The sequence below is a fragment of the Saimiri boliviensis genome, chromosome 8 (assembly GCF_048565385.1).
Source record: "Saimiri boliviensis isolate mSaiBol1 chromosome 8, mSaiBol1.pri, whole genome shotgun sequence".
In the NCBI taxonomy this organism is placed as follows: domain Eukaryota; kingdom Metazoa; phylum Chordata; class Mammalia; order Primates; family Cebidae; genus Saimiri; species Saimiri boliviensis.
The window spans coordinates 85,165,926-85,187,469 of record NC_133456.1 but is presented as its reverse complement, the minus strand read 5'-3'; the positions used below and the strand labels follow the sequence as shown (position 1 = coordinate 85,187,469).

The following is a 21,544-nucleotide window of genomic DNA, read 5'->3' as shown; positions in this document are numbered from 1 at the left end:
CCCAGGCACTGCTTCCTGGAGGAGGGGATGCAGGAATTGAGTTTTGAAAGGCCCACAGAAATTAGCCACAAAGTCAAATTGGAGTTGGGCCTTTGAAGTTGAGACTGCTGAAAGCTTTCTTTCATTCCCATTTTTCTTTTGTATTGACATGAATGAGAAATGCTCACATAGCTGGTGAATTGTACAATATATATATAATTGTTTTTTGGTGGTTTTTTTTTGTTTTTTTTTGTTTTTTTTTTTTGAGACAGAGTGTCACTCTTGTTGCCCAGGCTGGAGTGCAATGGCGCGATCTCGGCTCACCGCAACCTCCGCCTCCTGGGTTCAGGCAATTCTCCTGCCTCAGCCTCCTGAGTAGCTGGGATTACAGGCACGCGCCACCATGCCCAGCTAATTTTTTTGTATTTTTAGTAGAGACGGGGTTTCACCACGTTGACCGGGATGGTCTCGATCTCTCGACCTCGTGATCCACCCGCCTCGGCCTCCCAAAGTGCTGAGATTACAGGCTTGAGCCACTGCGCCCAGCCTATATAATTGTTTTTAGTATATTTGTTTTCTACTTTACATTTTATACAATTATATTTATCATTGTACAACATAAATATGAACAACTCTAGTGACACGAGTTCAGCCCCGTGGGTCTGATTTTTTTTTTTTTTTTTTTTTTTTTTTTTTTTTTGAGACGGAGTTTTTGCTCTTGTTACCCAGGCTGGAGTGCAATGGCGCGATCTTGGCTCACCGCAACCTCCACCTCCCGGGTTCCGGCAATTCTCCTGCCTCAGCCTCCTGAGTAGCTGGGATTACAGGCACGCGCCACCATGCCCAGCTAATTTTTTATATTTTTAGTAGAAACGGGGTTTCACCGTGTTGACCAGGATGGTCTTGATCTCTCGACCTCGTGATCCACCCGCCTCAGCCTCCCAAAGTGCTGGGATTACAGGCTTGAGCCACCGCGCCCGGCCGGGTCTGATTTTTATAATCCACAAATCACCGCCCAGATCCAAACACAGTTCTGCTCCAGAGTTAGTATTCATTCATCCCTTCATTCACAGTTGTTGAACACCTACTATGGGCCTGGCATGACCCTGGAAATTTGGCAATTAATGTGACAGATACTACCGTGTCTGCTCTCTTAGAGCTTACATTTTGGTCGGCAAGATTGACAGACAAATTAGATGATTTCGGAGAGTGTCAGGTGCCCTGGAGAAAAGAAGATAGCAGAATAGAGAATGGCCAGTGGGGCAGGAGGGGCGCTCCCTCAAACAAGTAGTCAGGGGAGGTCTCTCTCTCTCCAAGGAAGTGAGCTGAGACTTAAATGATGCGAAAGACCCAGCTAGAGGAAGATCTGGGGAAAGAGAGTAGAGCAGGTGCCAAAGCCCTGAGGCATTTGAGGGACAGGAGGGAAGCCAGAGGGAGTGAGATCAAAACCAGCCCATGCAGACTTTGCAGGCCAAGACATTGGGATGGGATGGGATAGGACGGGATGGGATGGGATCTCTCTCTGCTTATTTATGTGTTACATTATTGTCTCATTTAAGCCATGGAAGGTTTTAAGCAGGGGAAAGACGTGACTGATTTACATGTAAACAGATGGCCCTGGTGACCAACTTCTCTTTCTGCCCTCCAGCCTTACCAGAAATTGGCATTTCCCTCTACCACCTGAACATTTCCTTACCAATCCCCAGACCACCAACGTCCATGTCCTCTCATGGTCACAAAGCCCTCAGTGCTTCATCTAATCTATCCTGAAGCCTTCTTGCTGCAATGCAGCCTAATCCCAACCCATCAGCCTCCAGAGCCCGTGTCATCTGTGAACTGGCTGCTATCCATTGATGGGCACCAGGGGAAGTGCACCTGTTCTTACCTCTTTTTCTCTTGCAGGGAGGCATTTATGTCTTCAAACTCTTTGATTACTACTCTGCCAGTGGCATGAGCCTGCTGTTTCTCGTGTTCTTTGAATGTGTCTCTATTTCCTGGTTTTACGGTGAGTATCAGCCCCTCCTCCCTTATTCATTCACTCCTTCATCCATTCATTCCTTTCTTCAGTCATCATTCAACAAGTGCAATTTGAACACCAGGTATTTTCCCTACATTTATGTATTTATTTATTCTTCGCATTACAACTCAGTAAGGTTAGTCCAGGAGGCCCCCATGTTTAGAAGATGTAAGAGCCATTAAATGAATTCATTTAAAATAGGTGCCAACATTTCTTTATAAATTTTGGAATAAAAAGGATTTTGAGATTTTATCCAGAAAAGAGAGACCAAAACCATTTTTTTAAAGTTTTAAAGTTAGATATTTAAAAAGCTAGGCTGTAATGAAAAGTGTGCACTATCTTAAAACAAATAACGAAACATTGATTTTGTTTGTTTTGTGGCCTAAGTTTCTTGAGCCAACGGCATGATAGTAAAAAAATGACAACATCCTTTCCTGCACATTTGATTGTCACAGCAGAGCAAATGTTTTGAAAGAAACGTAATATTCCGTGTCCCCTCTTTGCAGTATCTGCCACCTCATCTGCCTTGTCCTTGTCCCGTCTCTTTTTTATATATGTATAAATGTAAGGGTTATGAGTGCAATTTTGTTACATGGATATCTTGTGTAGTGGCGAAGTCTGGGCTTTAAGTGTACCCATCACCCACGTAATGTACCTTCTACCCACTAAGTAATTTCTCACCATCTACCCCAGCTCCCACTCTCCCACCCTTCCAAGTCCCCAGTGTCTATTATTCCACTCTGTATGTCCACCTGTCCCCAGTGTTTAGCTCCCACTTTTAAGTAAGAACATGCAGTATTTGACTTTCTGTTTCTGAGTTGTTTTGCTTAAGATGATGGCTTCTGCAAAAGGCATGACTTCATTCTATTTTATGGCTGAACAGTATTCCACGGTGTATGTATACCACATTTTCTTTATCCAACCATCCACTGATGGACACTTAGGTTGATTCCATATCTTTGCCATTGTGAATAAACACATGAGTACAGATACCTATTTGATATAATAATTTCTTTTTCTCTGGGTAGATACATACCCAGTAGTGGGATTGCTGGATCAAATGGTGGTTCTATTTCTGGTTCTTTGAGGAATCTCTGTACTGATTTCCATAAAAGTTGTACTAATTTACACTCCCAGTACCACCTGTTCTCTCTAACTGTTCTAACATGGTCAGATCCTCACTGGTCAGTGACTCTGCTTGTAATTTGAGCAGTGCCCAAAGCCACTCTGGTGAACTTGAAGATATCCTGTAGGTTTAGGGTTTTTCTTTTTTGTGAGATTTGCAGTTCTTCTTTGCAACTGATTACCAGTTTCTTATAGCAGGTGTATATCAGGGGAAAATAGCCCCTGCCCAGGAAAGCCTCTGAAGGAATGGCTGGGATAGATGTAGAGTGGGAGGGACATTGAGAGCGGCAGGGGTGTGGGGGGATTATCTTGTCAATATCCTTTTGTTGGTAGATATCGTCACATTGAAGTTACTTGCTTACCTACACACTTGCTATGAGAATTGGGCTATTGAAAAGTGCTTAGTAATGAGGACCCCCTGAGCACTGACCCCATGGTACAGACAAGGAAACTGAGGCTCAGAGAAGTTAGGTTTCTTGCCCATGGTCATACTATGAGAAAGTGGTAGCACCAGGCTTTGATGCTAAAGTACCCACAGCTCATCCATCTCTCCTGCTCCCAATGTCACAGGTGTCAACCGATTCTATGACAATATCCAAGAGATGGTTGGCTCCAGACCCTGCATCTGGTGGAAACTCTGCTGGTCTTTCTTCACCCCAATCATTGTGGCGGTAAGAGGAAGACCTGATTAGCCTGTTAGGATGAGGCTAGACCAGCCCTGGGGGGACTCGGGTCCAAAGGCAGGTGAAAGAGGTCCCCAGAAACCCTGTTACTTAATAATATTTCCTCTGCCATCTGTTGGGCATCTATTCTGCACTGTACATGTATCACCCTCAAAAACCTCAGAAAAGAGGCATTATTGTGCCACTTTACTGCTGCGGGATCTGGGGTTCACCTCGCCAGCATCACCCCGCTGATCAGTGCTGGGACTTGAATCAAGCTGACCCGATTCCGAAGCCCAAGCTCTTGGCACTTGCCGGCCCTTCTCCTCAGGGTCCCTCATCCCCACAAGCAGGAGCTGAAGCAAGGCAGGCCTGGGAGGGGCCATTGGAGGTCTTTGAGGTGGGGGCAGAGCCACTGCACATGTTGTGTCCCACATAAGGGGTCCCTGCCAGGAGCTGATGCCTCACCCTTGCTCTGCTTTCGAAGCTGGAGAACTTGAAGGAAAGGGTTCCCTTTTCTAATTAGTCTCCTTGGAAGGGTCGCCTTTTCCTGCTGATCTTCCCTGAGAGGGTGTCTTTTTCTATTATGTACAAAGGCACCTTATGTGCTAGCAGTGAATAAGGTGCTGGGTCAGCCTCCAGGCAAGGGTAGAGGGCAGTCAGCCTGCTGGCTTCAGGGTGGTCCATTCTGTGACTGACTCCTCGCCGTCCATGCCCTCCTCTCCACCCTCCCCAGGGTGTGTTCATTTTCAGTGCTGTGCAGATGACGCCTCTCACCATGGGAAGCTACGTTTTCCCCAAGTGGGGCCAAGGTGTGGGCTGGCTCATGGCTCTGTCTTCCATGGTCCTCATCCCCGGGTACATGGCCTACATGTTCCTCACCTTAAAGGGCTCTCTGAAGCAGGTAAGCCCTTTCCCACCTTCCAAATTGCCAGTGCCCTTCTCCCACGGTGCCAGGAACAGCCCCACCCCTTATGGAGCTCATAGTCTAGCTGGGGAGACAGACAAGCCAACAGCCAAAGACAGTAGAGTATTAAAGCCAGCGGGGTGGAAGCAAATAGCCCTGCCTCAGCCCTACCTGGCTTAAGGAGGATTAAAGAAGGATTTCCAGAAGAGGGGATAAAAAAAAGAGAGGCCTAAGGATAAACCAGACTTAAAAGTAGAAGCAGAAGGAAGATTCCTAGAAGAGGGAGGGGAGGAGAGGTTGGGAAGCATGTGCAAAGGTCCGGGGGTATAAAGTGCATCGGATGAACTGAAGGGAGATCAGTGTGGCTGGAGGGTGAAGTGGAAAGAGGTGTGAGGAGGGGCATGACACGAAATGAGGTTGGGATGTAAGCAGGTGTGCCAGATCATGAAGGCCTTTGAAACCCAGTACAAGAACTTTGGACTTTAACCTGTTTCTGGCTTTATCCTAGTGGCAATGAGGCATCGCGAAGGGCTTGGAACAGATGGAGGGCGGGAGCGCATTTGCCCAGGGCTCACTCTAGATCTCATTTGTAGGGTTAATATAGAGAAAATGTGATTTTACCCACAAGGAACGACAGAGCACAAAAGACCTGCTGCCCCCAGCAAGGGCCTCACCATCATACGGGGTTCTCTGTCCATGCCTGCACTTTGTTAAACTGCACTGAATTCTCGAGGGAGCAAGGGAGTGCTGGAGGTGCCAGGCAAAGAGACATTGATGAGGAGTGTGCAGTCTGAGAAGATGCCACTGGGAAGAGTGGAGAGTCAGAGCATGGGGACCGTCCCTGGAAGGCCCTGGACAAGTGGCTCTCCACTGTAGTTCCCTGGGAGATGCACCTGCCAGACCCAGGGAAGCACTCTCAGGTCCGAGGCACAGGGAAGCCAGGCTGCAGATTATGTGCAGCCCCGGAGTCACTGGGCCATCTTCCTCTAACTTCAGATGGAGAAACTGAGGAACCGCAGGGGTTGGGTAAGCAGGTTCCCAGCTCAGGAAGCTATGAACAGAGCCAGGGCTTACAGCCCTTTCTTCCCATGGTAGGTTCAAAGCTTTCATTTTCCATGATCCACTGGAGAGCCTCAAACAGCAGCTGGGGCTTGGCATGATGAGAGGTCAAGGGGGTGCCCTTGCAGAAAAGACCACAGCTTGTGCCAAGGCCCAGTGGTAGGAAGAGCCAGGGCGTACCTGAGGCCAGGGTGTGAGCTGATGGGGCAGGATGGCAAAGGCAGTGGGGGATCTGTCCATTTCACACACGTGGATGGAACCCTGATGATGTGCCAGACAGGACTGTCCGTGCTGCCGTGAACAGCATAAGCAGAAATCACACCCTCCTAGAGCTCCCATTCTGGTAGAGGAAGACAAGCAACTAACAAAGAAAACCGTGTGGGGTGGGAAGAACATTATAGAGAAAAATCAAATAGGTGGGGGTTTGGGGAGTGCCAGGTGAGGCCTCACTGAGAAGGCAAAACATTTGAGCCAAGAATTGGGAGGCGGAGAGTGAGCTGTCGCTATCTGAGAGAAAGACTGTGCCAGACAGAGGGTGCAGCCTGTGCAGAGGCCCTGGGTGGGAGCATGCTTGCTGTGTTTGCGGGGCATCGAGGAGTCCCATGCGGATGGGATGGATACATGAGGAAGAAGGGAGGACACTGAGGACTGGGAGGTGGCGGGGGCCAGGTCATGTAAGGCCTTGGAGGTGGCAGGGGCCAGGTCATGTAAGGCCTTGGAGGTGGCAGGGGCCAGGTCATGTAAGGCCTTGGCTCTGCCTCTCAGTGAAATGGGAGCCTCTGTTGGGTCCTGAGTAGTAAAGGGACGTGATCTGAGTCTGGTTTTCACAGAACTCTCCTGCTGCTGTGTTGAGGACAGAATGAAGGGGTGAGAGGACAGAATGAAGGCGGGAGTAGAAGCTGAGGGCTGGGAGTTGTTGCAATAACCCAAGTGAGAGGGGCTGTGGCATGGCCCACGTGGGGCAGGATGTGGGGCTGTGGCTGGAGTCTGGGTATAGTTTGGAGGCAGAGCAGACAGGATGGGCTTGAAGAGAGGGCAGGAGAGGAGAGCAACCTGTTCCCACCACCCAAGCCTGGGATTTTCCCCAGAGAGCCTCACGCCTTCCTCCCGGTGCCCACAGCGCATCCAAGTCATGGTCCAGCCCAGCGAAGACATCGTTCGCCCGGAGAATGGTCCCGAGCAGCCTCAGGCCGGCAGCTCCACCAGCAAGGAGGCCTACATCTAGGGTGGGGGCCGCTCGCCGACCCGACACTCACCCCCCGACCTGGCTGAGCACGACCACCACTTGATGTCTGAGGATACCTTCTATCTCAACCTACCTCGAGTGGCGAGTCCAGACACCATCACCACGCAGAGAGGGAGGTGGGAGGACAGTTAGACCCTTGGGTGGGCCCTGCCATGGGCAAGGGTACCCAGTGGCTTCCGGTACCCGGTGGGCTGGTGACCTTTTTAATCTAGGCCCCATCAGCATCCCACGATCAGCCTTGGTAACCGCCACGGTAGATCATTTTTATCCTGTCAGGGAGCGTGACGCAGCGAGGCCCCACGTGCTCCTGGCTTTTAGACCTGTTCCTGACTGTTCTCTGACTGCCGAAACCCATGACTGTTATCTCGGACTTTGCAGGAGTTCATTTCCCTCAGAACGCTGCTCCATGCACAGGAAAAGGGCATTTTGTACAATGGAGACTTCCCAGGAATGCTTGCTCTTAAGTAGCAGGAGCCAGCGGAGCTCTGGCTTTCGTGTTTTTGGTTTTCTCCTTTCCAAGGCAGCTGGACAAAAAAAAAACAACAACAACGCAGGGGCCTCAGTCGATATTCCCGGGGCCGCTTCTCCCGCAATCTGCAGCGTGCCCTTTTCCCCGCTGCCCGAATGAATGAGCATTCTGCAGCCCGATGTCCCTGTCCCCTCCCTGCCGGGCCATTCTGATTGGACCTGGCCCAGTGCAATCCGTCCAGACAAGCCCTGCTTGCTGGAAAACTGCCACAAGCACAACTGATCTATTTTTAGCACCGTTCCGGGGGCCTCAGGTCCTACTAGGGAAATTTCCCATACCTGAGCTCCAGTTTCTCTTAAGCTGCCCAATTTCACAGAGTACAAAACAGTTGCAGGGGAAATCAAGGTGAAGGATCTGTCCGACACTCAAGACGGATCCAGTCATCTTTTGGTCTCCTTCTTAAATTACCACCCTCACTGTCACCCGCCCCAAGCTGCTGCCGCCTCACCTTCCTTGAAATTCCTCAGCAGGAGTCTCCTCACTGCCACTGAAACCCACCCGCCCCACTAACTGAGGAGCTAGCGTTAATCCAGAGAAATCTAATCCAGAGAACCCCCCGCAATGTGCTTCCGAGATTCAAACTGCTTCATTGGCAAGTATGAATTGTTCCTTTCCGGAATTGGGCTCCGTGGTGGCGGCGGCCCTTCAAGTGAAGACAGTTTCTTGCAAGCTCCAGCAGCTCCGCGTGTCTCATTTGCCAGGAAGATGGGTTCCCACGTAGCAAATCGTACGTTGTGCCCCGTAGCTCCTTAGCTAGTTAGCTCACAAGCCGTGTTTTATGACTAATCCTTAATAACTATGGTAAATAACTGTGACTGTGGGGTTTTTAATCTCTTGTCATTCTCATCCGAAAGTGACCAGCATACCAGTTCTTGCAATAAGATATTACCCTCAGAATATTAAGCACATTATTGTAGAGAAAAAAAATATGTGTATACATATGAACGCATAATATGCACATTCATCCTCACGTGTGGCACATAAGGTCTCATTTGATATTGTATAGGAAATCTAAAACCTTTTCCTCTGAGGTCATCTGTAAAATAGTCCCATTGCCAAGGCATCCCCAATGCCAGCTGGTGAATCCATGATCAGAATCATACGTATTGTTAAATTCTAGTGTTTAGAATGGCAGGAACCCCTCACTGTGTCTCATGGTCCCACTTCCCCATCTGTGTGTGAACTCCTTTAGACTAAGGGCAGGAAGAACTTCCAACTTTCTCTTTGTTCTTCAATGTGAAACTGAGAACAAGTCTCTCTAAGACAAATGCAGTGTATTTAATGTTTGTAAGCAATTCTAAGTGAGATGTTTGGCAAGAAATCCCCTAACTGATTTCCATCCAAACCTACCTTATAGAGCACAATATTAAGTGTCGTACAATTACTGTGAGAACTGTGAATATGTGTAACATTTTTTTAGTATTTGCCCGGGGGGAAGAAGATATTGTATTATCATATATGCTTTTTTTGCAATAAGGATTTATTCTCAGAACACCAAGTAAATCTATCTCTATATAAAAAATATATGTAATATATACATATTCAAAGTATATACAGAGCCTGTTTTAAAAAATACAGTATTATTTAGTAAAATTATCTGTTCTATGGACCAAATGTAAAATATTTATAAATGAAGATGCATTTTAAATGTCTATAAATGGTGTCGTAACTAGAGCACGGGCGTTATGTAAGTTTCTAAGAATTTAGAGGATAAATAATAAAGGTTCTATGATATACGGCATCAGACCTTCAATTCTTTGGGGTTGGGGGCACAATATCCCCTTTCATCAGAACCACAACACATACACACAAAATGATTTTTCCCCAGCAGGGAGAGATTTGGGCTCAAAACCCAAGAAAACAGAGCTGGAGCTCCCCAGAGTCTCAGAATGAGTCATAGAAAACCACTGTGTGCTCTGTGAGGGAGGTGCCTTCAGTGTGCATGGAATCAACTAAATAAAGATTTAAAACTGCAGGAAAGTAGGAGTACCTTTAGTGAACAACAGCACTCATTCATTCACTCACTGATTGCTTCCTCAACATTTTTACCTTTTTAAATCGTATTTAGAAAAATGTGAGTTCTACAGAGAAGTTGTAAGAATAGTTCTGTGGACATATCTGTGCTTCACCCAGATTCGCCCATTGTTAACACGTCACCACATTTATCGTAACAGTCAAGGTTAGTTTACGGTCTTGACTAACAGTCACGTCAGTCAAGGTTCAGCCTGGGAAGTGGAGCCACTGAATATGGTGGAATCGGGGCTCTCCTACGGGAATGGACCTTAGACCACTGTAGGGCAGTTGGGAAGTAAGAGTCTGCGGTGTCTCTACCTGGTCTGCTCTTCCCTGGCTGTCCTTACCACTGGTTCCTTCCTTTCATTCAGGTCTCTGCTCAATTGTCACCTCCTCACAGAGGCCTTCCCTGACCACCCTAGCTAAAATAATATGCTCGTTCATCTCTCTCTGCTCCCTTGCCCTGCTTTATTTTTCTTATTATCAGCACTCACATGCTTACTAATTTAATGTCTGTCTCTCCCCACTATACAGGAAGCTCTGGGGCTGGGCACAGTGGCTCATGCCTGTAAATCCTAACACTTTGGAAGGCCATGATAGGTGGATCTCTTGAGGTCAGGAGTTCGAGACCAACATGGCGAAACCCCATCTCTGCTAAAAAATACAAAAATTAGCTGGACGTGGTGGGGAGTGCCTATAATCCCAGCTACCTGGGGGCTGAGTTAGGAGAATCGAATAAACCTGTGAAGCAGAGGTTGCGTGAGCCGAGATCGTGCCACTGCACTCCAGCCTGAACGACAGAGCAAGACTCTGTCTCAGAAAAATAAATAAAATAGAAATAAAGGAAGCTCTGGGAAGATGGTGACTTTTGCTAATTCACTACCATGTTCTAGATGCTCAGAACAGTGCCTGACACACAGTAGAAGCTCAACAAACATACAAATGAATGAATGAATGAATGAATGAATGAATGAATGAATGAATAGATGGATGGGCAGACAGATGAATGTATGGATGGCGGGATGGACGGATGGGCAAGGAATGGTGATGGAACAGCATCACGGGCACTGGCTTTGGAGTCAGACAGCTCTCCATGTGAGTTCCGGCTCTGCTGCTCACTCTCTCAGCAACTCTGAACACGTTGCTTAAATCTCTTTGTGCCCCAGTTTCCTCACAAAATTCTTGTTAAAGTGAAATGAGTTAAAACAAGGAAAGCACATAGCATGGTGCCTAGCCCAAACTGAGCAGTTAAAAAAACAGCGGTGTTATTACAGCAATGGTTCCTGAAATGTTCCCTTGGAAGAACCTCTTTAATCGGAGTCCATCCCCCCACACAGAGCTCCATGTTTTGAAAGATTTTGTCTACCAAACTGTCGCTTAATAATTAAGCTGTTTCCCCCTTTTTATTAATCAGATGTGGCTGCTAATTAGAGCTCCTGATTAGCATGAGGTAACCAGGGTGACAGCACTAAGCTGATATCATTCCAGGCAAAAGCAAAGAAATGTGGCATTTGGGGTCCTCAGCTTACCCGGATGGTTTGTAATTATGTGATTTCCTCTGAGCTCTATAATATGGAAAAAAAAAAAAAAAGGTTCTGATGTCCCATTCACTTTTCCAGGGACTCTCACAAGTTCAGGACCTCAGGTGGGGTCTATGTCTCACAAAATGTTTGGCTGCAGACTTTGTATTTCTCTTTCTTTAAAACCAAAGTTTGCTTTGAGGAGTAAACATTTTCCAGGCTGGGTGACCACAACCCTTGATCCAGCTAATACATATAATGAAAATAGCTCACCAATTTGAAGCTCAAATTTTGTCCACATCTCTATTTCTTTCGGATAAACTCCCAGCAGTGCAATTGCTGAATCAAGCAGTCTGTGCATTTTCAGACCACTCATACCTAGTGCCGAACTGTCCTCGGGGAAAGTGGTGACCATTTTTATTCCCCTTAGAAGTATATGGTAGTGATAATTTCCCCACTCCTTTTCCAAAACTAGCTCTTACTATTTTTTAAAATCTTTTTCAATTTCACAGCTAAAGATATCTTAATAGTTGGCTTATATTTCTTTGAATTTTACTGATGCTGGATCTTTTTTTTCATGTCCTTTCTGGCCTTTTGTATTTAGTTTGTGAATTTATAGCTCATGAGCATCTTGTTGCTCTTTATAGACGGGGTCTTACTCTGTCACCCAAGCTGGAGTGCAGTGATGCAATCACAGTTCACTGCAGCGTTTAACTCCTGGGCTCCCGCTTCAGCTTCACTAGTAGCTGACACTACAGGCACGAGACATCACATCCAGCTAATTTTTAAATTTTTCTTTTGTAGAGACTGTGTCTCACTATGTTGACCAGGCTGGTTTCAAACTCCTGGCCTCAAGCAATCCTCCTACCGTAGCCTCCCAAAGTGCATGGGCAACTGCGCCCAGCCAGCAACCTGTTTTTGTGTTTGTCTTATTTGTTTGGAAGAGTTGTTTTTAATATCTTGAGGCTATTAACACTATCTTATGTGTGTTGAAAATACATATTAAACCTTGGGGAACGAAATCACAGGATGTCTATGGATAGGTATATGTGTATATATGTGTACTTGTATATGAGTATGTACTTAGGAATCTGTATCTATCTGTATAGATATATGCATATGTGTAGATAGATGTAGGTAGATGATAGATAGATACATGGTTGATAGATAGATAGAGAGTCTCTTTTCCCAAGGAAGTCTTTGTGTTTTCTAGTTCCTGGCTTCTCTACTTCCAAACATTTTACAGTTTGAGTTAAAGGCTGGGAAAACATTTTCAGCCATCCCCTTTTCCAATCCTGTGTTGGTGCAGCCCCTGTCTTGGAATTCATGGTTTGATAAGTGTCAAGTCGTTAGGACAGGGCTTGGTACACAGGAAACACTCAGACTGGGCCTTTCTGATGACTTTCTGCCACCATGCAATAGCGTCAGCTGCTTACTCTTCTCTCGTCCTCACAAACCAGCCGTCTTCTGATCCTCGTGGAACCTTTCCTGGGACACCCTTCAGGCTCACTGGGTCACTGTCAGGGCTGCTCAGAGAACGCAGGTGTTGAAGTAGTGGCAGTCATGACAACAGTGGTAATAATAACAACTATTCATTCAGGCCCTACTAAGTTTGAGGCTCTGTACCAACCTTCATTTGATGAGAACAGTACAGAGTTTGGAGCAGGTTCCTACAATGTGGAGGGGATGGTGAAAGGGTGCACAGGCTCTAGTTTGTACCAGGACCCCTCCCCACTCACTCTCATTCCCCAATCCCTGCCATTGCCCCTCTTCTCCTGGTAAACTTCTCAGGGCCCAGCTGAGAAGTCACCTCCCAGGAGCCTGCCAGGCTGTGCCCGGCACCCTCCTATGCTCCAAAGCTCTTTGCACTGTGCTCCTCCCACCCCAGCCTATGAGTTTCTTGGGAGCTGAAGGTTGCTGGGGGAGACTGTGTCTCAATTTGTCTTTGTGTCCCCAGGCCTGGCACAGAATTTGCCACATGTCAATGATTAAAAGAGATCCACTTTTATTAATAGTTTCCTATTCCTAAGAGCCAGTATTTTGCAATACGCACCAGCTAAATGCTGCTTAACCTCTGTGTCATTAATACCTATGAAAACCCATAGGGCAGGTCTAATTACTCCCGCTTAATGATGCCTAGAGAAATAAAGTGAGTTGCTTTAAAAAACATTGACTGGGCTGGGCACCGTGGCTCACGCCTATAATCCCAGTGCTTTGGGAGACCGAGGTGGGTGGATCATGAGGTCAGGAGTTCAAGACCAGCCTGGCCAACATGGTGAAACCAGTAAGAATACCGAAAGGCACATTAAACATGCTTCCCCAAAGAAACAAATACGAAAGTATACACACAAAAGAATGAATGAACTGAGGCACACATAAATGGAGGTAGATAATTAAGTGACAGAGCATTCCCCCGAGCTTTGAAAACAATGATTCTCAACCCTGGCTTCTGGTTGCAACCACCTAGGCCTCCATCTCAGATCAATTAACTCAGTATCTTTAGGAGTAGGGCTGAGCTTCACCTTCTTTTTAAGCTCCTGGTGATTCTAGCATGCAGTCAGGGTTGAGTGGTTCCCAAAGTGCAGTCCCGGAGCAGCAGCAAGAGCGTCACCTGGGGACCTCAGGGTTTCTCAAGCTCCATAGAAATCACTGGAATTGGGAGGCCTGGGTGCGTGTGGTAGGGCCTGACTACGTGTGTATCTAGCAAGTTCTCAGATGCTGCTGAAGCTGCTGGTTGGGTGGTCACACTTTGAGACTCATGGGTCCAGAGGTCTTCTTTCTCTCTGGTCCTTTACAGTGAGAGAAGGGTTGGAGGAGGCGACAGATACTGTTTCCTAGGCCAGGGATGAGAAGCCCTAAAAGGATGGGACAGAGATTGCTTTATCAATTGTCCTTTTTCTTTCCTTTCCCATTTTGGTAGATTAGGAACCTGAGGCCTTGGGAGGAGCAGAAACTTGCCCAAAGCCCAGGGTCAATCTTAGAAAACACTGACTTAGCAGAATATTTCCTGAGCACTTGTGATGTGCCAGGAGCACATATGCTAGATGCTATGTGCTCAGGACCTGACCTCTTAGCTCCTGCTCCTCTTCCAACTTGACACCAGCACCCCAATGTTAGAACCCTAGAGATGGGTCGGGCTCAGCACCAACGCAACTGGCCTGCCAAGGAAGGCAGGGATGGGCCAGGCGTCCTGCTTTCCTCATGCCCTGATGGGAGATGCTGATCTACTCCCTGCTCCCTGAGCTCCCTGAAACTGCCAAAGCCCAAGGGGAACGTCAGGGGGAGCAAATGAGGCAAGGAAGCCAACTGTCGGCTCCCACTCGCAGCCATGCAGGAGACGCCTCCTCTCCCTGGGGGATGCTCAGGTCCCACACAGCCTATTTTCCTGCCTGCAGAGGTGGTCTCTGGAGATGGTGTGAAAAACTAGGTTGAATGGTAAAGCAACAGCCATTTATCTTCCTCCTCAATACCAGACTCTGATCTTGTTCAGGTATCGGCAGCCTTGTGCTACAGGGGGTTGGGGGACAGGGCTCTGCCCCCATTCCAGGGCATGACTGATCCACGTCATTCGTGCCACTCCATTTCCCTGGCAGTGATTGGTGGTGTCATGGGCACTGGAACAATTCTGGCCAATGAGGTGTGAGGACAAGACATAGGGAAGTGAAACAGGAAAGGTTTTTGCTCTTATGAGTAGATCCTGGACCAAAAAAGAAAGAGAAAGAGGGAGATGAATGGATAGATAGATGGATGGATAAACGAATGAAGATAAGATAATTATAGTAAAATGCAGAATGCTAATGGTAGAATCTAGATGGTTAGGTACACAGGTGTTCAATCTATTATTCACTCAACTTCCCTGTATGTTTAAAACTTTTCATAGTGATGTGTTTTAAAAGCAGCCTGGTGTGAACTGTGCTGTTAAATTTCAGGAGATCGGTGGCCCTTGTTGGAAGGTAGCGACTGGAAGGTAGGGCAATGGGAGCTCCCGCAGGGCTGGTGATGTTCTGCTGCTTGATCTGGTGCTAGTTACAGGAAAGCAACTGAGCTGCACGCTTATTTTTTTTTTCTGCACCTTTCTTTATGTATGTTATACTTTGATTAAGAGTTCAAGATGCATATGCTTGAAGGCAAGCCTCCCCCTTCTCTGATTCTCCACACCACTGGGCGAAGATGCTGGAATTTCTGCTGGCATCTATAATGCCAAGGAAATGAACCAGCCCCCCAGATGACAAAACAGAAAGATGGAGGCTGAGCCAAGGTGACATTGCTGTTCACCTTGACACTGGCACAACTGTAAGAGTTGGGGACTATTATTGTTCCCATCTAATCCCCCAGGACACCGAGGCTTAGAGAAAAAACTTAGAAAGTCCCCACCCCACCTTGGAGTGGACATTCCAGTTGTTCCTGCGTCAGGGATGAGCGTTCAGAATAACAATACAAGGGCTGTCCCACCAAAAGAGGAGCGGGACAGTTCAATGGAGGGGGAGACCCCTGGGGGCTGGGGCGTCTGGGGAGCTTTCCAGCTAAGATCTTGTTTTCGAGCTCCTGCTTCTTCTCTCACTGTTCACCACTCCCTTCTCCCAGGCACCAGTGTCTGCTCACCCGCACGGAGTTCCCGCAGACTCTCCTGCGTTTCCCCTGTTGGCCTTTACACAGCCTGCTTGCTCTGCCTGGAGCACCCGCCGGCCTTCCTGCAGCAGCCTGACTCCAACTGCTCCCTCAGTCTTGGCTTTGGTGCTCTTCCTCCGGGAAGACTCGTTGGACTCTCTCTTTGGAACCCGAGGCCCACGAAGCCAGAAGAGAGACAGTAAACCCCCACACACACTCACTTCTGGAGAGGCTGGTCCTTGTTCAGTCCTTCCAATAACCTTCCAAGGCAGGTGACACAGACGTTCTCTGACCCAACTGAGGAACAGAGAGGACGAGAGACTTCCATGAAATCACACACCTCTCTTTCCATCAGGAGGCAGGCCCTGAATTATGCCTGTGGAATTTGGCAATCACAGCAACAAAGATAACAATGTCCACTAAGGTTTAGTTGGCATTTGCCAGGAAGGGCTCTAAAAATTTCATATGTATCAACTCATTTAATCTTCGCAACATCCCCATGAAATAAATATTATTATTGTCCCCAATTTACAAGGAAGAAACCAGAGGTGCAAACAGATGAGAAACTTCCTCTCTCAACTGCCAAATACTCATCATCAAATACCAAAGTACTCACTAGTCACCAAATACTGAAAGCAACCAGAAAGATCTTCCTCACCCATCAAGGGGGCAGATCTTTCAAACATCATAATTGGCAGCATCAGGAAGAATGCAGAGAAATAAACACATCAGAGGCATAGGACAGATGCATAGATCTATTTTTTAAAACTCTGTGATCATAATTTGGTAACAGTAGTAAGAATGTGTATTCTTCTTCTTCTTCTTCTTCTTTTTTTTTTTAAGCAGAATCTCGCTCTGTCGCCCAGGCTTAAGTGCAATGGCGCGATCTCAGCTCACTGCAACCTCTGCCTCCCAGGTTCTAAGTGATTCTCCTGCCTCAGCCTCCAGAGTAGCTGGGATAACAGGCACATGCCACCACACCTGGCTAATTTTGTACTTTTGGTAGAGATGGGGTTTCACCGTGTTGGCCGGGTTGGTCTCTAACTCCTGACCTCACGTGATCCAGCCGCCTTGGCCTCCCAAAGTACTGGGATTACAGGCGTGAGCCACTGTGCGAGGCCTGTGTATTTCTTTTAACTCACGAATTCTACATCTAGGAATCTCTTTCTTAGGGAAATACTCAGAGACCTTAACTCAAATTGTACTCAAAAATATGCATCGCAGTATCATGTTGAACAATGTCAACTAAAGAAAGCAATTCACCCAGAAGTTCAGCAATGGGTTGGTAGATAAATGATGACACTCACAGACCATGAAACATGACTCAGTCATTAAAAGTAATATTGTAAGAGAAAACTAAATATCATTTTTCTAAAGTGTCTAAAATTCAAGGATGAGTAGAAACAGAATACAAAACTAAATACACACAATATTATTTGTGCTGTATTGCATATTATTATACACCTGAAGGAACCCTCACCAGGGTTATGGATGTGTGCAGCAATACTGGGTCGAATCTATTGAGCAGGGCTAGGAGGACATGTCATGATGCCTTCCTGCTCATAACAACCCCCTGGGACAGCCACTATGGTATCATTACCATTCTGGAGATGGGACCACCAAGGCAGGGGAGAGTAAGGTCCTCACCAAGGCCAGGATTGTCTGACTCCAGAGCAGACACTCAGGCCCACACCAGCCACTGGGTATGACGTTATGGGTGGATGGTTAAAGTTTCTGTATACTTTTAAGAAGCTATTTTCCAAGCTGTTTCCAATGAACATCTATCACTTTTATAATCAAGGACAGGAGGCAGTAAAAATCATTTGTTTGTGCAAAGTGTCCACAAAGTTCCGGAAGGCTGTATATGCCCAGGTGTTAGCAACAATTATCTCCAGCTGGCAGGAGGCCTGGAGCACTGTGGGCTTTTCATTTTGCTCTATTTTGTCATTTTTCTGCAGAAAGTAAGCACATGAGTTATTTAGAATTTGGGTGTTTGGTGCCCGGGCCTTCCATCAGGGGCTGCGGTGTCTGGAGTGGGGCCTGCTCTGATCCATTGGAGGTACCTCTAAACCTCTGCCCACCTTCTCCCCTAGGCCATAGCCACACCCCTCCCCACTAGAAAAGCGTGGCACCAGCACCAGCTTGTGCCTCTTCTCGTCCCCTCCCAAGAGGGCCATGTCCTTGTTCATCTGTAACTTTCAATTAACCAGGCACCAGGCTCCGGCTCAGAGGCGGAACAAATGTTCCAAGAAGGAAAAGAAAATCCAGCCCAACAGCTCCAGGAGGACGCTTCCTTTTAATTAAAGTGAGGATCAAGGCAGCTCTAAAACCTTTTTCTGATGAAATGTGAAGGTGGCCAGGGAGGCATCCTTGACAGCAGGGTAGGGCAGGGCGGCAGAGGTGTGGTGAGGGAGGGGCCTCCCACCCCTGCATCCCTCATCAGGCTCCTGCAGGACCGGGGCCTTCTAGCTGCACCAAGAAAAGGTGGCTGATGTCAGAGGGCCCTGATAATTAGAACCCAGGACCCCAGAGAGAGCTGCCACAAGATGGTCACTAACACTAGCCGTTAGGAGTGTTCAGGAGGGGAGAGCGTGGCAGATCAAGTCTGGAAATGAGGCTCTGGGCTTGGCCGAGCAAAGCTCCGAGTCTCCAGGCTTCTGTGCCCCTCCTGCTCCCAGGGTCAGACTGGCTTCTCTGGTTTTCTGTTTGAACAGAAGGAAGAAAAGGAAGGACTGTGCTCACTTCTCTTGAACCCATTTCTCAGAGGCCCTGGGTGGAAGGGTGTACCCAGCCCCAGTCCAAGGGAAAGAAAGCCCTCGCCTTTGTGTTTCATTTACATCACACCCTGGCAGCAGGGCTGCAGCCTCCCGCAAGACGGTGGGGGGTGGTGATGGTGGTGGTGATGGTGGTTGTGGTGATGGTGGTGGTGGTGGTGGTGATGGTGATGGTGGTGATGGTGGTGGTGGTGGTGATGATGGTGGTAGTGGTGATGGTGATGGTGATGGTGGTGGTGGTGGTGGTGATGGTGATGGTGGTGGTGGTGGTGGCGATGGTGATGTGGTTGTGGTGGTGGTGATGATGGTGGTAGTGGTGGTGATGGTGATGGTGGTTGTGGTGGTGGTGGTGGTGGTGGTGATGGTGATGTGGTTGTGGTGGTGGTGATGATGGTGGTAGTGATGGTGATGGTGATGGTGGTTGTGGTGATAGTGGTGGTGGTGGTGGTGATGGTGGTTGTGGTGGTGGTGGTGGTGGTGATGGTGGTGGTGATGGTGATGTGGTTGTGGTGGTGGTGGTGGTGGTGGTGATGGTGATGTGGTTGTGGTGGTGGTGATGATGGTGGTAGTGGTGGTGATGGTGATGGTGGTTGTGGCGATAGTGGTGGTGGTGGTGGTGATGGTGGTTGTGGTGGTGGTAATGGTGATGGTGTTGGTGGTGGTGATGGTGATGGCGGTGGTGGTGGTGATGGTGGTGATGGTGGTGGTTGGTGATGGTGATGGTGGTGATGGTGATGGTGGTGGTGATGGTGGTGGTGGTGGTGGTGGTCATGGTGATGGTGGTTGTGGTGATGGTGGTGGTGGTGGTGGTGATGGTGATGGTGGTGATGGTGGTGGTGGTGGTGGTGGTTGCAATCATACAGTCAACCTCTGTGGAACATAACCGCTGCTCCTGCAGTGCTTCAATAAGACTGTGGATTTGGCAGCTTGGTCTTTTTTTTTTCTTTTTTTAAAATTATACTTTAAACTCGGGGGTACATGTGCAGATCATGCAGGATTGTTACATAGGTATACACATGCCATGGTGGTTTGCTGCCTCCATCCCCCTGTCTCCTACATTAGGTATTTCTCCTAATGTTATCCCCCCCAATTCCCTACCCCCTGCTATCCCTCCCCTAGCCCCACATTCCCCAAAAGACCCCAGTGTGTGATGTTCCCCTCCTTGTGTCCATGTGTGGGTTTGAATCTCGACTCTGCTACTCCCTAGCTATCTCACTGAGGGGAACTTAATTCCCCTCTCTGGTCTTCATCTTCCCCATCTGTAAAATGGAGCTGGCAGTGGTGCGGGCCTCACAGGGCTATGTTGTGAGGATTAAATTAATGAACACGTGTAAAGCGTGAGAACGGTATCTGCTTGGCCTGCCCTCAGTTAATGTCAGCTGTTACTAAGACACTTTACATTTATACAGATTAACTCATTAATTCATCCCAACACCCCACCTGGTAGTCACTTTCATTATCCTTCTTAGTACATGTAAAAACATGCACAGAGAGGCTAAGAAATTTGCCCAAGGTCACCCAGCTTTTACTAAGGAGAAGAGCCAGGATTCCAACCCAAGCCCTGTGACTCCATAGCCCATGTGCTTGGCTATCATTTTATTTAATATTCTGCTTCTCATTGTGGATGTATCAGTGTGGACATGTAGGCATGAATGGTATTCTGCAGCAAATTTTTTAAAGATGGTGAGTATTAAGGGCGTGGTTGGCAGAGTTGAATGACCAGGGTCTCTGGGATCAGGCTATTTTGCTGTCTAGGTGTGTGCCTTGGAGCAAGACACTTTTCCCACCTTCCTCGCCTGTTAAATGAGACTCATAGCCGGGTCCCTTCTGAGGGAGGCAATGGAGTAAGAAGAGGTGAGGAATGGTCTGCGGGAGGGGTTGTGGGAGGGGAGAGGGAGGAGGGGAACGGGGAAGGGCCTGTTCCCTATGGGTCCCAGACCCCTGCTCCTGAACAGGCTGCCCGCTTTCTACTCCACTCCCTGCCCCTGCAGCCACCCAGAGCCCATGCTGCAGCCAGAGGCAGTGCCCCAAAGCCCCAACCACCACGTCACTCAAAGTGATGAACCCTGGCTTCAGATCCCAGCAAGGCCGCCGCAGGCAGCTGGAAGGGGCACTGCTAAGGGCCGCCGGAATGGGAGCGGTCCAGCAAGAACACCTGTTGCTGGACCAGCTGGGTCTTGTTTGAGGACAGGCCCAGAAACACACCTGTACCCAATGCCTCTTCCTCTTCACCTGGCTCCTCCCTGTCTTCCACCTCCTCACCTGCCCGCTCCAGTCCAGCCTCTACATTGCAGCGGAGGGATTAGTCTAAAACGCAGAACTTATCAGGTTGGTTTCTGGCCTAAACACCTCCTCCATGGCTCCCACCATCCAAGCTCTTTGCCTTGACCCATGAAGCCCCAGCCACCTGCTCTGAGGTTGTCTGTGAGTCCCTCTTCCATCCTTTGGCCACTGCTCTCTCCCCTCTCAATGCTAAACTCCAGCCACACTGGAAATTTCTTTGTATCATGTTCTTTCACTGCACCGAGGCATCTGACCTTACAGATCCCTCTGCAAGAAGCACCTTTCTCCCCTTCTGGCCACCACCACCCCCAACCAAAACGCATCTTCTGGGTTTTCTCCTGTTTATTCTTCAAGGCTGCACTTAACACATGGTTTTCCTGAGGAAGCCCTTTCTGTACTCCCCTGACCGAGCTGGGTCAGCTGCTCTGCTTTATGCTCCCATAATCTCCCAAGCTTCCCTCAGGGAGCGTTTACCATAGTCTGCTGTAATTTTTTAAGAGTGTGTCTCTTCCACTGGACATAGGGAACCCCTTGAAGATAGGGACTGATTTTTGCATGGCTTATTGTTAAAATTATGGTGCTTGAGACAGAGAAGGGGCTAAAGATGGATGGATGGATGGATGGGACCATGACAGGTAGGTGGGTGGGTGGGTTGGTGGATAGATGAATGGATGGGTAGGTAGATGAATGGGTGAATGGGTGGATGGATGGATGGATGGATGCACCTGGGTTGGCGGGTTTGTGGATAGATGGATGAATGGATGGGTAGGTAGATGAATGGGTGAGTGGGTGAATGGATGGGTGAGTGGGTGGATGGATGGG

The 21,544-nt window shown here is 48.1% G+C and overlaps 1 protein-coding gene across 2 annotated transcripts in view; it reads left to right on the top strand.

The window, feature by feature from the left end:
* Positions 1-9,265, top strand: part of SLC6A1 (solute carrier family 6 member 1) — a 44,443-nt gene extending 35,178 nt beyond the window's left edge. For both annotated transcript variants that reach the window (XM_039478925.2, XM_039478924.2), the window contains 4 exons: positions 1,882-1,984; positions 3,692-3,792; positions 4,520-4,687; positions 6,870-9,265. In XM_039478925.2, the coding sequence (XP_039334859.1) occupies positions 1,882-1,984; positions 3,692-3,792; positions 4,520-4,687; positions 6,870-6,974 (477 nt within the window). In that variant the 3' untranslated portion in view covers positions 6,975-9,265. The remainder of the gene's footprint in view (positions 1-1,881; positions 1,985-3,691; positions 3,793-4,519; positions 4,688-6,869) is intronic.
* Positions 9,266-21,544: the final 12,279 nt, after the last annotated feature.